Source organism: Anoplolepis gracilipes, chromosome 9 (assembly GCF_047496725.1).
Source record: "Anoplolepis gracilipes chromosome 9, ASM4749672v1, whole genome shotgun sequence".
In the NCBI taxonomy this organism is placed as follows: domain Eukaryota; kingdom Metazoa; phylum Arthropoda; class Insecta; order Hymenoptera; family Formicidae; genus Anoplolepis; species Anoplolepis gracilipes.
Genome location: NC_132978.1, coordinates 3,727,852 through 3,742,037, shown reverse-complemented (window position 1 = coordinate 3,742,037; position 14,186 = coordinate 3,727,852). Strand labels below are relative to the sequence as shown.

The 14,186-nt window shown below is 31.1% G+C and overlaps 1 protein-coding gene across 1 annotated transcript; it reads right to left on the bottom strand.

The window, feature by feature from the left end:
* Positions 1-45: 45 nt before the first annotated feature.
* LOC140669199 (hexokinase type 2) lies at positions 46-14,008 on the bottom strand. Its single transcript, XM_072898813.1, has 10 exons — positions 13,776-14,008; positions 7,496-7,599; positions 4,576-4,729; positions 3,839-4,057; positions 3,255-3,574; positions 2,885-2,997; positions 2,314-2,472; positions 2,051-2,190; positions 1,821-1,954; positions 46-1,520 (listed from the first exon to the last, which is right to left on the bottom strand). Exons 2-10 carry the CDS (start codon positions 7,577-7,579, stop codon positions 1,431-1,433), a joined length of 1,413 nt encoding a protein of 470 aa, XP_072754914.1. The 5' UTR covers positions 7,580-7,599; positions 13,776-14,008; the 3' UTR covers positions 46-1,430.
* Between the last annotated feature and the right edge of the window lie 178 nt (positions 14,009-14,186).

Here is a 14,186-nt window from a genome sequence, read left to right as displayed (position 1 = left end):
GTTTTAATTGCACTCAATATGAATAAATAACATGCAGTTTCTCTCTCTCTCTCTCTCTCTCGCTCTCTTATAGCGAGAGGAGCAAAGAAAATAAGAATAGAAAAAACAACGAAAAGCAAAGAAAACTAGCATTTGACATAGAAATAAAATGTTTTAGTAAATGTTAGAGATGATTAAAATTAGTAAATGATTATGAATTTTGATTGATATAGTCAATTACAGAACGACGACATACCTAATAACGACGATTATAATGACCGTGCATCGATTGTATTTACTTTGTACTTTGAAAAAATAATCGGAAAGATAATTTCGTTCGATCTCGCAATATCATCTATATTGATGCACAAAGACTGTGTATATAATGTTCACTTTAACGAGACACTTCCGATAATTCTCCGTGCGCGACGCGAGATTTCACTTTGAAATAGTATCACGAGAAGCACGGAACGCGGCTTACAAGATATGATTCCACGATGTTTCGATAATTCAAGTACATAAAATATTGGAATGCGTATACGCGGCAGAATTTAAATATTTGAAATTTATTTGTTTATTGTTTTCATTAAATCTAAATAAGCTGCGTTTTAAAACGTTTCGAAATATTTAAACGATAAAACACTACGGAATGAAATAAGAAGAGAAAAAGTGTCTTCATATGATCGTATTATTGCTGCTAAATTTCATGAAAAAATAAAATTTGGAAGTAAAATATTTTTTTCTAAAGTGACATGATTTTAAGATATTATTGTTGAATCTTAGATGTAAGCAGAAACATGTAATGTAAATTTTTGCTAAACTTTCTGAATTTTTAAAAAATAGTTAAAATTTTACACATGATTAATAACGTTTTGAAACATCTTTAAAAAAAAATACAAAACTGTTAAAGTAAGTCAATTTTTTGTTAACTTTTTATTATAACAACTTGATTTCTTTTGTACAAAAAAGAACATTTACAATATGCAACAACTTTTCACATTGCAAACGTGTATACGCGGTTGTCCAATTGCTCCGTGATTTCATTTAATAAATAATATCATTCGTCACATTTTATTTTGTTGATAATCTGTGGTTCTTCCTCTTACTGTACTTGACGAGTATATATTTATTTTTTTTAAATGGCACACGCGCGCACGTTTCCCGCATTGTTCGGTCAATCGATACCCCTATCCTTTTGACACCTTGTGTAAGATCGATACAAGCACATCCTAATGTAATTTCGAAACGTCTAGACTCATTTCAATCTACACCTGTACAATAATTACAATCTGATGCAATATTGGGACTAATATTGACAGATCCTAAGGGAAGATTATGATGATATTGTGATTTAGAACCTACTGGAATATTTCTATGCCTATCAACTCGTCTACTGTGTTTTGTGATGATAACTGCGACAACAAGCGGAGTATTAGCTCTGGTATTAGCGTTTATTGTAATCGCTCTTGGAGTCTTTGTGCGATAGCAGCGACGAGCGCGGCGCCCTTGCCACTTCCATCTTCTGCAAGGATTAATTTGAACTGGAAATTCAAAAAATAAATAAATTATTTTATAATATTTATAACAAAAAGAACTTTCATCAAAATAATGAAAACGCGTAAAAAAGGCTCACGTAGCAAAAAATTACTTTTTATTTTTATATAAAAACAAAAAAAATGTAAAATTTTTAATGTCAAAGATAGTGCATTTAGAATTTTAAAATTAAAACTATTATGACAATTATTTGTTCTCTGCTTTTATAGTTAGACAATAACTTTTTTCTAATAATAAGCAAAACCGGCTTTCTTATTGATACTCATTTTATTTTTTTATCTACATACCTGTCGTCCCGAGGTGAGTAACGAAATATACCGCTTCATCCAGTTCTCTAATCGAGGATGATGTTTATAGAGAGATCCATCTACAGCAATGGCGACTTGTTCCTTATCAATACGGTCCAGTAAACCCGCGAGGCCTTCGACAAAAATCATCAATGAGATATTATTTTTATTTTATTTATTATCTTTGCATCCAGTGAAATTTTTTTTTTTAAGTAGCTTTATAAACGTACATATCGATACCAAAAGAGCCGCACGATTAGAAGCGACCTCGCATACGTATTGAACGACTCTGATGTCGTCCTCGTCCGGAATAATGCCAAATTTCTTGATGACCTCCTTTGTATTGCTATTGCCGCCGTCCACAGAGTCCCTGGAATCACAAAACAATAATCTCAAACAAATAAATAAATAAATAAATAAATAAATAAATCTCATTACACGCTACGAATCTTATAGATTAAGCAATCGATTAGAAACTAACAATAAGACTTACTGTTCGATCTTTGACACCAGATCGGTAGTAAGGGTGCCGGGTGTTAAAAGGCTGTGTAGTGTAGTTTCTCCTACAAACAAAAGCCCCTCTTTGGTCAACCTCGCAAGAATCACGCGCACCACTTCACCGAGATATTTGCCAGAAATGTATTTTTCAAATCTAAAGAAAGAAGTCATAATGATATATACAAGGAGTTTTTAGACACGAACCATCGCATCCTAGAAACTAATTTTGCCGCCTCTTGTATAAGGTTTCTTTGCGCATCTTTCTCTAAAATTCTTGAGTCATACAATTTTATCAAGAATTTCTCGAAAAAATTTTACTCATCGTTATCGTCTCATCAGATTTATTAATTGATGGAAACATCAATTATATTAATTGTTAAATCTTAATTACAGTCATTTTTAATTCATCAAGCTTGATATCCAAAATCTTAATTTTTTCGTACAGATAAGTTAGTATGACAATTAAGATATAATATTATCAGAAATAAAATCAACTCCACGCATGTGCACAAACAGAATAATTACAACATAATTACAGATAATGCAACAAGATTTTTTTCACTTACGTAAACGAATTCACGATAAGAGAATTGGCATCGTTTTCGCGATCGAAATCTGTTTTGATGAAATCTAAAACACCGTTGTCGCCGAAAGCTCCCCACTCGATATCAATGATGACCTGGAATGGTGAGAGTCAGATAATTTGTGGCTGCATATCAAATATATAATGTATAAAATAATATATAAAAATTATTAAATAAATAATGGAAAAGAATAGAATCTATAAATGTAAAAATTATTTTAATATTCAAGATGAACTTTACGGTGTTACTTTTTAAAAATATCTTTATCAAATAAGAAACATCTTAAAAAAATCGTGATACGTACATATTTTTTTTCCATTTAATACGTTTATACGCGATATCGATTACTCACTTCTTTCTCGCCATGTCTCTCGGTCTCCCAGTGCTCGACTCGGTCGGCTCGTTCCAGATAGCAGGCGTTGCTGCCGGTACCCAGGATAAGTCCGATCGCTACATTGGGATCCAACGTTGAGCCCTGTACCAAGGTACCCGTGGTATCGTTCAGGACTGCTACGACCTTCACCTTCGTATCGGCTCGTCGGTCCAGAGCCTCTCGTAAGAGCTTCACGACATCCTTATTCACGGCATCGGGACAGTTAAAAGTCTTGGTCCACGTCACGAGAACAGCAACATCCAGTGAGTGTTGGATCATCGGAAACGAGAATGTAAAACCTGCATAGATGATGCAGCTCATCAAGGTTGGAAGTGGAAAGAATGTGAAGTGCGGAAATGATCCGAGAAGTGTAGCTAATTATGCTTAATGTAGCTGGTTATATTAATATATAATCTTTCCGTCAATTTTCTACAACAGAAAAAAATGTTTTCTACGATGTCTCGTAGCGTGTTTGGTATTTATAGACGATCGTTTGGCGGCTTTAATTAAAGATTTCGCGTGTTCAATATACTCTGGCTATAGAGACCGAAGGATCAATTTACCGAGAGGAAGCTCTACATCCTGAAGACCCCGAGCGATGACGAAATCACTGACACATTTAGCCAGAAAATCAAACAGAGGGATTGCCGAGCCGATCCTTAACTCGGATCCGATGTGGTATTTCTTTACTTCCTGTCGTATAGGAGCACCGTGAGCCAATTCTAACAAGACTACGCGAAAGTTGGTGCCACCCAGATCGAGTGCCAAATAAAGGCCTTCCTCTGTAAGAATTCAAGTATGCATTTTAATCTCTCAATATTAAATAATGATAAAAGTTTGCATTTTTTTTTATTTTTTCAATAATTAAAGAAATTATTTTTGTAAAGTAAAGTTTCTTTTATTTATTTATTTATTAAAAGACTTTATATGAATGATATTAGAAAATCGAAAAATATATTTTTCCTACGCTGATATAATAATATTCAAAATAATTTTGCACAAGTCTTAGAGATATATCTCAAATATTTCACCTTCTTATTCGAGATAAATAAATTATTAAAAATCTAATATTGTGAAATTTAATAAACAAATTAACGATTAATTATCCATAATTATTACTTTGATTGTATACCTTAGGATCAAAATAAAATATTAATTAGACTTCAATTAGTTTCGTCCTCTCTATCTTTGTCGCGAATGCTTTACTAAGTAATGGTAAGATTTATAATATGGAATATAAAGTGTACAATGCGCTATCTCGTTGCAGAATTAAATTAAACACGGGAACTTCACTAATGACCTGTTCTATCGAGCAGTTCGGGTATATAGGTGTTCTCCATTTGTAACGAAGAGGGTTGCTGGTGGATTCCCTTATTCACTTCTGAAATAAAGACGTCTTGTATTTTCCTGACGGTTGCCACGGAAAGTCGCATCTTAGCCGTATGATTCTCAATCTGTAAATAGAGATTTTTTTTTCCTTTTTAAAAAGCGTGTTGCACGTGCATCTCGATGTAAGCTTTATAGCAAGCTTGTCTTTCTTGTCGACAAGAAGAAAAATGTGCGATTCTCTTAAATCTTGGCGATATCTCGACATACATATACCACGAAGCTTCGAACATAACGTGTTGTTTACAACGTCGCAACGTTACATATTACGAATTTATAACAGAATTCTAAATAGACAGATCAAAGACAGATACTCATGTAATGTTTATAACATACAAAACAGCATGAAAGTGCAGAATTAATTATATTTAGCAAACGAGAGATTTATACCCGGATAAGTGTAACTGTTCAAGTTTTTTTCCGTAACGCAAAATCTAAATTATTGTCTATAATAGTTATTGTATATATGCGTTCTAATCACGTGCATTAAGAAAACATTTATTTATTATTATTCATAACTGCAATGTGGGAACTGGTATAATAAATTTGCATACATTCTTTTTCTTATATGAATAATTAACAGTTTTTAAAAGTGCAACACACTTTATTTATTTGAATATCATGAATTCTACAAGACTATACTTTTTTCCGTATTCGTTTCAAGCAAATAAATGCAGTAAATTATGGAAAAATATTAAATATAAAAAAATACATATTTAAAAAAAAACTTTCGATCTTAATACTTTGTATTGCCTTTATAAAATATATTATATAATACTTATTTAAAGAAGTAAATGGTTTTTAAAGAGGTTTAACTTAGAAACATTATTATAGATATATATATTTCAATTTAATACATTACATTATTAATGACTATTGATAACTTTTTCAAAGATTTATCTGATAAGAAATGAATTTGTTATGATGCCAAATTAATGCAATTCATACAATTCTCGCTGTGTGTATGTACGTCTGTATGTCTGTTTTAATGCTGAAAGAGTTCAGGTTTTTCCACAAAAATAAAATTGCTTTGTAATTGTAAACTTATACAAAAAAGTTGTGAATAACATATAAGCCAAAGATCAGTTTTCATTCTTCGATTCGATTGGTTACCCGACTCCATGTCTCTATCTACACCGATAAACTATAAATATGCCTTGAACTTTTAATAACACGAGATTACCTCTCGATAACCCTCCAGCTTAGCGTGCAAGATAAAAATCGAGAGTTTATGACGTTTAAGCCACGATAACCCGAAATCCGATTTAATCCATCTTATACTTGGACTGTGTTTCAATGCGAAGCACACGAACGTAATTGCGACGTGTACAATATTATCCGAGTTGAAATTTAATTCTCATTTTCCACTTAATTTTTTCATATTTGTAGATTTTCTCATATTTTAGAGATTTTTGATATATTTAATTTATATATATACGTTGTATATATATAAATAAGCAATAAGAACATAATAAATAAGTTTCCTATTTAAAGATTTATAAGAGGAATTTTCAGTAAAACTATAAATTAAATAGTTTCGAAATAGAAGAGATCTGATTGATTGCTTAAAATATCAAAGTAGATGTTGGATTGTAAATCGAAAGTAAGAGAAAAGTTTCAGTCGATTCGGGTATATATGAACTTTTTTTATTGAATGTAACGTCATAACAAGCTTTTTCTATTGCTCCAAATTTTAGTTTAATTAAAGAAAACTTGTTAAAACGAAATTAAAAAGAAACAGTCAGAGAGAGTATCCGACTTTTTGTTTATTTTTTAATGAAAAAGTTATTTTCATAATAAAAAATTTTGTTACGTTCAACGAATTGTATATAATGAAATGTAGTACATCTAATACGATATCTAATTGAATACGTGGTATGATTAGCATAATCGAAATATGAAAGTATCTATATAATCGTTTTGTGTCACTAAACTTTAAATTAATGTCGCAAGGTTAAGAACTTTGTTCGCTTTGCTACTTATATATATAATTCAGAATTGAATTGATAACGAAATATAATAATTATTTATTTCAAACGAATAGTCATTTCTTTTCTCCATACGTATATCATGTCATGAGAAGTCGACAGATTCAATAACGTTTTAGCATCAGAAAACATAGGTACAATCTAAACAAAGTATAGCTCCTCTTTGTTTCATATATCTTTTCTTTTTTTCAATCAAACCATTATAAATGTATTGTATGTAAGAGGGAAAAAGAGTTTTTCATTCGTACTTACATCTAGTATTCATTAATAAATCCATGTCTTTTATACATCAGATATTCATTAATAATTAAATTAATTCATGAAAAGGAAATAAAATAAAAATAATAATAGATGAAAAAAGTAATTTAATTAATTTGTTAAATAATAGCTGAAAAAAGTTATTGAAAAAGTTGAATTAATGACACATAAGACGTAATTGCATCGCTTCTTAATAAAATACTCTTTGTTAATTTTTATTTTTATTTTTATTTTAGGTAAATGATATTTCTGAAAAACAACAAATACAATAATATAAGGACTAATTTATTTTGCAGTCTTTTTATTTCCTAACGAGAATTCATTTAAAAATGTATATCGATCGTCATTTAATTCATTATTTTTACATATATATTTATCACGCATGTTTCTGATACAATATCGGCCTTCAACTGCATTATGTGATAGGTATAAGAGAGCAAAAGTTCAGAATGAACATTTTATGAGATAAAACATTTAAGATATGAAAATGGATCTTATAACATTCACAAACATAAATGTTACATATATGCTTACGAGTACAAAATGTGTATCGACTTAAAGTTCAAAACAACATGCGTTATTACTTACTTTTTGTCGTCTAACATCGTCAGAAAGTATCAGCGGCGATACTTGAATCGCCTCATGGAGCGCACAGTCCGCTGGAACGACCATGTCGAAACTTTATCGGATATCTGTAAAAAAAAAAAGAAAAACATCGATATATAATCAGGAAATGTCTAAAAAAAATTAACGTTATAGTTCAAAGCACCAAAGCAAGCTTGCTTTAAACATATATAATTTTCACCAGAAATAAATTTTTGATAAAATTAAATACGAAAAAATTGTCGATTATAGAGTATTCATAAATTATAGAGCAATTTTATTTATTCCCTAAATTGCAAAATAAATAAAAAACAACTGATATATGAAATAGAGAAACATATAAAGATATATACTATTGCAAAAAAATAATATTAAAGGATTAAAGACGGTATTATCAAAGGCGATATTTCATCTCAATAAAAATCTAAAAGATACTTCGTGTCTTTAATAAAATTCTACTGTCAGTAGATTGATGTAGAATCGCGGCGTATTGAATAAATGCTCACAATAATATATTAATTAGACTCTAAATAAAATATCGTAGCGGATATCACGTAGACATAACGTCGTGATATCTACTACAATATTTTATTAAACATAATAACGATAACGTCTGCTTTCTTAATTATTGTTTTTCCTATTATCACGATGATTTAATAATGCGCGCAAGTCTATACGCAGACGCAGACGCATAACTATGTATCTGCAGGGTCGGTAGACGGTCACAGCTTTATCAATATATGTGACGTATATTCGCATAATGAGGGCACAATCGTTATCTATCGAGTACTCCTGTTCTTCCGAATAAGATTGACAACATTCTCTCTCTTAACTCGGTTAACACTTTCTATTAGTTTTTTTTAAGTTTTCTATTTTACTTTTAAACAATTTAATTAATTTTAAAAAATTTTTAAATAATCTTATAATTATAAAAGTCTATTAAAAAAAATAAAATGTAAAAGATAAAAATCTCTAAATCAATTTAAAAAATTTTTTTATTCTTCTTTTTAATTAAATATTCTTAGCTACAATTTAAGCTTTTTGTTTAAATTAATTTTCTTTTATTGAAAAATTAAGATTCAAATAACTATGATTATTTTATTGATTACTGATGTATAAAACTATTAAAAAATAATATTATTTTATATATTACACATATTTTACATTTATGTTTTGCATATTATGTTAACAAGAGTATACTATCGTAAACAATTAAATTCTTAAAGTTTTAATTAATATGCGTAAAAAATGACCATACGACATGCAATAATAATCAATTATCCAAAGAATTTTAATTTAATCAATTATGCTTATTCTTTTCGCTTGAAAAATTATGACGATTGATTTAAGATGCATAATTCCTGATAACACGATATGCTATGCTCATAAATCGTGCGCCTCGTTTAAGATAGAGTCTCCCTCGTTGTATATCATTTTGTATCGTTGTAAATCAATTTTACGCATTCTCGATTAATAAAAATCCGAGAAAGTGGAACGAGTTGTATCAGCAACTATACATGGAAAAATACTTAATTAGTTAAATGTTTCGTGAACTCCACATCACCGAATTTAAGTATATAATAGATGTGAATTTGCAAGTTATTAATAAGATAATAACGAACTACTAATCTCAAATAAAATGCATTAAAATTAAGAGAAGAAAATTGTATTTTAATTAAAACTAACCGTGATTAGCGCTCTTTACATGTTTCTAAAGAATATCGAATGATAATATAGAGAACCTAAATTAGAATTAAATATAATAAACAAATATATATATATATATATGTAAATATTTAATGTATATATATATATATATATATATATATATATATATATATATATATGTATATATTTCATTATTAAGGTAGTTTGACTTTCAACTACTGACTTTCGTTTACCGATAACGATTCTTAATCAAACTCGATCATTCATTCGAATGAGTGTTAATTCAGTCGTAAATGTTTGAATATCAATTCATTGAGTAAATAACGTCGACGCGAGAGGTTACATTGTATGTGTAACAACGCGTTTATCAACGGAAATATTTACATACAACAAGACCATGAAAGACGAACTAGTCATTTTTAAATCCGATTGACTGTTTCAGATAGCGTGTCGTCGTTACGCATAATTGTCCTTATTTCACACGCACTTCCTATAATTTCTTTCTAATTTTACTTTCAAGGTGATCCAGAGAAATTCTACTTTCACCACAGTATTTAGCCTGAATATACATTTATCGCAATGCATATGCTATTCACAAAGCGCAGAAACTTATTCACATAATTTTACACGTAAATAATTTACTCCAATAAAATAAAAAAAAAGTCGATGATAATTGTTATAAAAAATAATTTTATTCTTAATTGATTTAATATAGATAGCGTTATTGATGAACATATAAAGATTTGAAAATTTAAATAAACGTATTTATATTTGTCAGCATATTTGTAGCATAGTATTGACCTTAAATAACAATGTGCAATTTTGCGAGATCAGGTGGATCAGAAGCTGTGAAAAGTGAAGCTGGAATATTCTTTCCTAGCTGCAAACTGATGGCGAATGAGGCTCCATTGAAATCAATTGGAAGGTGCAAAACGTCAACCGAGATAATTCAGCCAGTTGACCTATCGTGACGATTTTAATCCAGAGTGCAACACGCACACTCGTTTGTTACCCTTTCGATGACAAGTCAGCTAGTTCACAGACTGCGCCTTTTTCATCTCTACAGACAGGCAACGCGCGACGTCGTTTCTTGTCACTTCGTCATCGACCATCCATCCTTCATTTATCACACTCTGCGACCATCAGCGCATCAACGATTAACGAACCTGACGTAAGCATATTGTCCATACCGCAAGATTAATGAAGCTGCAAGGATTCCGAATAATTTAACTTGCAACTTTATCAATACTAAATGTCGCAACAAAACATTTCATAATTTAGATTATGTGATTTTAATGTGATTCTATTTTTACATAAAAATTTATATGTATATATGTACATAGTTTAAAAAATATTTTTTAAAGTATTGTTAAATATCTACACATAAATCAAAGCTTTATTGATATTCATTTAAAAATTAGCTGAATAAAAAGTGCAGGGATTCTTTTTAATTCGAAATATTTTTGAAAGAAAAAAATTTATCAATTTTTGGAAAAAAAGTATCACGTGCATTAAGCACGCTTATTATGAAGAGAGAAAACATCTTGTATTTAAACAGATAAATATGTAAAGAACTTATGTCACATTCATAGTATATCTTAGACTTCCTCTATAATCACATGCATAAAGCAGTATAGAAGATATAGATCAGTTATAGAATCAAAGCGAAAAATTTTATTTTGTATAAGTAAAAATATTAATTATTTCAGTTAAAATGATATCAAATTCGAGAAACTTTTTTAAATTCGAGCTTCGATCTTCCGACGAATTTTTATTGTATTTTTGAGATCAAGTGATAGAACAAAAGCAGGAAATGCAGCCTATAATTTATCTTCGTTATGAAAGAGTAATACGTATGTATGTACATATGTACATACTCGAACTTAGTCGATATTGTACAACTCTTGAAAGATTAGACCTGGCGTCAAGTGCACTCCGGTTATCTAATCGAGTGCGCTTCCCCAAAGAGTCTACCGTTTGAATAATGGAGCTTTCGTAATAGATGAGTATTATCAGCGAGGGTACCGAACAAATTCCAGTGAGATGCGTGAGTGACAAACGCAAGAATGCCGCACGATGTACGTTCTTGGGCAAGTTTGCCTCTGAACGTTATCGCGTTCGACGCAGATTTAAGACTAGGTTCGATCAATTTTGACGAGTGATTATAATTGAAAGATGAGATACATAAGAGTTCACGATAATGATACGACAATGATACGACGACGATAATTTGAGCTACTGCGGGTTAGTAGAGGTTTTAAATATAGAACACATTTTAAAGAGGACACTCGTATATAAAAATAACAAGATCCAACAGAGACGAAAACTGACACGACAAACTCTTAATTCTTGGAACGAGATAAAAGACAAAATTGCATAAATGGCATTACATGATAACGTATTGTCAAAGAGCAACGGATGTCACGCGAACTGACATACAGTGATTTTTATTACGATCCTTATTTATAATTATAATTGACGTTGTAATAATATGTCATCGTCGTGAAAAATACGGGCGCGATCCGATATCATCTGCTATTCACCGGAAACGATCAAAATATCGCCGCTAACGATCTTGCATTAATTACATGATGTATTTCGAAATAAATATAAAATAAACATACGAGACGGGTGACGATAAAGTGGCGCGGCTAGATTGTATTTTTGATCGAGGGACCTTACATATCTTATGACCACGTTATCAACTGGAAAAAACCTAAACACGCTCTCGGAATACATAACTTTGCATACGTTTGCTGTTTTGTGTGAAAATGCGCGCAAATTTGTTTGCGCTTTTCAAATATGCACAATTAAAGTCGCATTAGCTGATAGCAAAAGGATTTTTCTTTTCTACAAGATGCGCTTATTATAGACAAAGTCAGTCAGTGAAAATTTTAAGTAAAATAATTCCAAACTTGATTTTTTTGCAATTTTAATTAAGAAATATTGAAAATTAGATGTATGTAAATTATAATATATACATGTTTACAGTTCGATATCTTGGTCAATAAATATATATCAAGACTATTCAATGCTTCCTACAAAATTTTTATTAAAATTTGAATATAACTTTACCGCAAATATTGCGAAATTTTTTTAAATTTCTTCCAAATTTTCAATCGCATATATATTATTTTAACCTGACAAAAAACTTAACTAAGCCTTAATAATAACTAGACCCGAGAGCTTCTAAACAATGTAAAAAAACATGCAATCGATAATAAGGCAATCTAGCATTTATTGTTCCGATAATTCTGTAATTCCGGATTACGTAAAGAAAAAAAAAATAGAAATTAAATATGTATGGGGAAATTCTGTCGCGCGATTACATTCCTCGACGGTGAAACGTTTCTAATGAGCGTCACGTGTTACAACACTATGTAATAGTCGGCGAGACGAGATATGCAACGTGTTTAATATTTCAAGGATCCACGTGGTTCTCTCGCCGGCAAAGTAAACATCGCAGAAACGGACCTGCGTGCTGATGGATCTGATATCTGAAACATGATGTGGGCATCTTGATTGTCCGAATGAGCGTCATTGTTTGCGCGAACGAGCGCCAAATCGGAGTGATGATAGATTTCGATAAAACAATTCGTAGAATGCGATTCGCGAGATAGGCAACTCGCGAATCGCGTTGAAAAACCAAAGGCGCGTCCTTGTAATCACCGCGATTTATCGATAAAAACATGCCATTACCACCGTCGATTTCTCTAATATATATAATAATGACCTCGCTTATTTTATGCAATAATCATTCTTGCTAATATTATAATAATGGAGGAAGAAATATGACTGTTATTGAATAATCTATTTTGAAAGACTAGTCATTCAAATCGGAATGTAGAATATGTCGCTCGTAAATTAAAATTCATATGACTAGTTACAGTGTCAAGAACAGTACCTTGGAAGTGACCTGAATTGAAAGACTAAGTTCCGCGGTTTACTAAATCAATGCACATTCTAAATATATGTGCATACTTTTCTCATCTATTTTTAGCACAAAACAAAATTCTAAAAATATAAGAAAATAAAAAATCTGTATATTACTAAAAAAGAAAAGAAATATGTCAGAAAAATATATTTTTATATTTTTATCAGACTTTTATGTTTATGTTAAAATACATTTAATTATTAGAATAATATATAAATATATAAATATATATCTCTTTTTTCAATAATCAGACAAATATATGTTATACATATGCATTTTGACATACGTTTTTATGTTTATATCGACAAGTTTTGTGTAACTGTTGAAAAAGGACAAATCATTCATCATAATCGAAAGAATTTCATTCAAAAGAACCAGAATATAATTTTTAAAATAGAATCATCCCTTCACATATATTATATATTATATATATAAAACTCAATCGATTATCATATATTTACTCTACAAGAGCGTTCCGTCAAAACATGTCTCTCGTAAGTAAACATTTCTCATTCAACAGTCAGGTATTAAAGCTCCTCGAGGAAAATTCAACTACGTCGCTGCTCTTGTAAGAGAGTAGATATCGACAGGTGGATTTCTCCCCATTCGCAGCGAGATCGGCGGAATAGCGCGTTTTTACGACTTTCTTTGCGTGTAAGGTACCTGAATCTCAGGGCACGCGTTTCCGTCAGGGGTCTCTCTCCCGATCGATGATGCCGACGAAGATGACGAAGATGACGAAAACGACGCTGAAGGCTGATCGTCTGCTCCGACGTAATACACACGCGGATGAAACTGCTGGAAATGTGCTCGCGAGTCGCGACGGCCGAGCAATGACTGATCACTGGTCGTGCCTCCCGACCAGCTCCCAACGCGTATCACGCGATCAACCAACCGGCCGGCCCGCAATATCCACCACTACTACTGGCTGAGCGCGTCACACTATTCTGATAGCGCGTAAATCGTGAGGTCGCAGGGCCTGTGACGTTCACGTAAACAGAGAGAGAGTCGCATGTGCGAGTCGGTGAATAATATAGTATACGCGGCATGTGTGTGATTGTACTTTTATGTTAT

Coding starts and splice junctions, on each gene's coding strand:
- LOC140669199 (XM_072898813.1), bottom strand. CDS start 7,579: ATGGTCGTTCCAGCGGACTGTGCGCTCCATGAGGCGATTCAAGTATCG. Junction 4,730..7,495: donor ACGATGTTAGACGACAAAAA/GTAAGTAATAAC, acceptor CTCTATTTACAG/ATTGAGAATCATACGGCTAA. Junction 3,575..3,838: donor GGATGTAGAGCTTCCTCTCG/GTAAATTGATCC, acceptor TCATCTATGCAG/GTTTTACATTCTCGTTTCCG.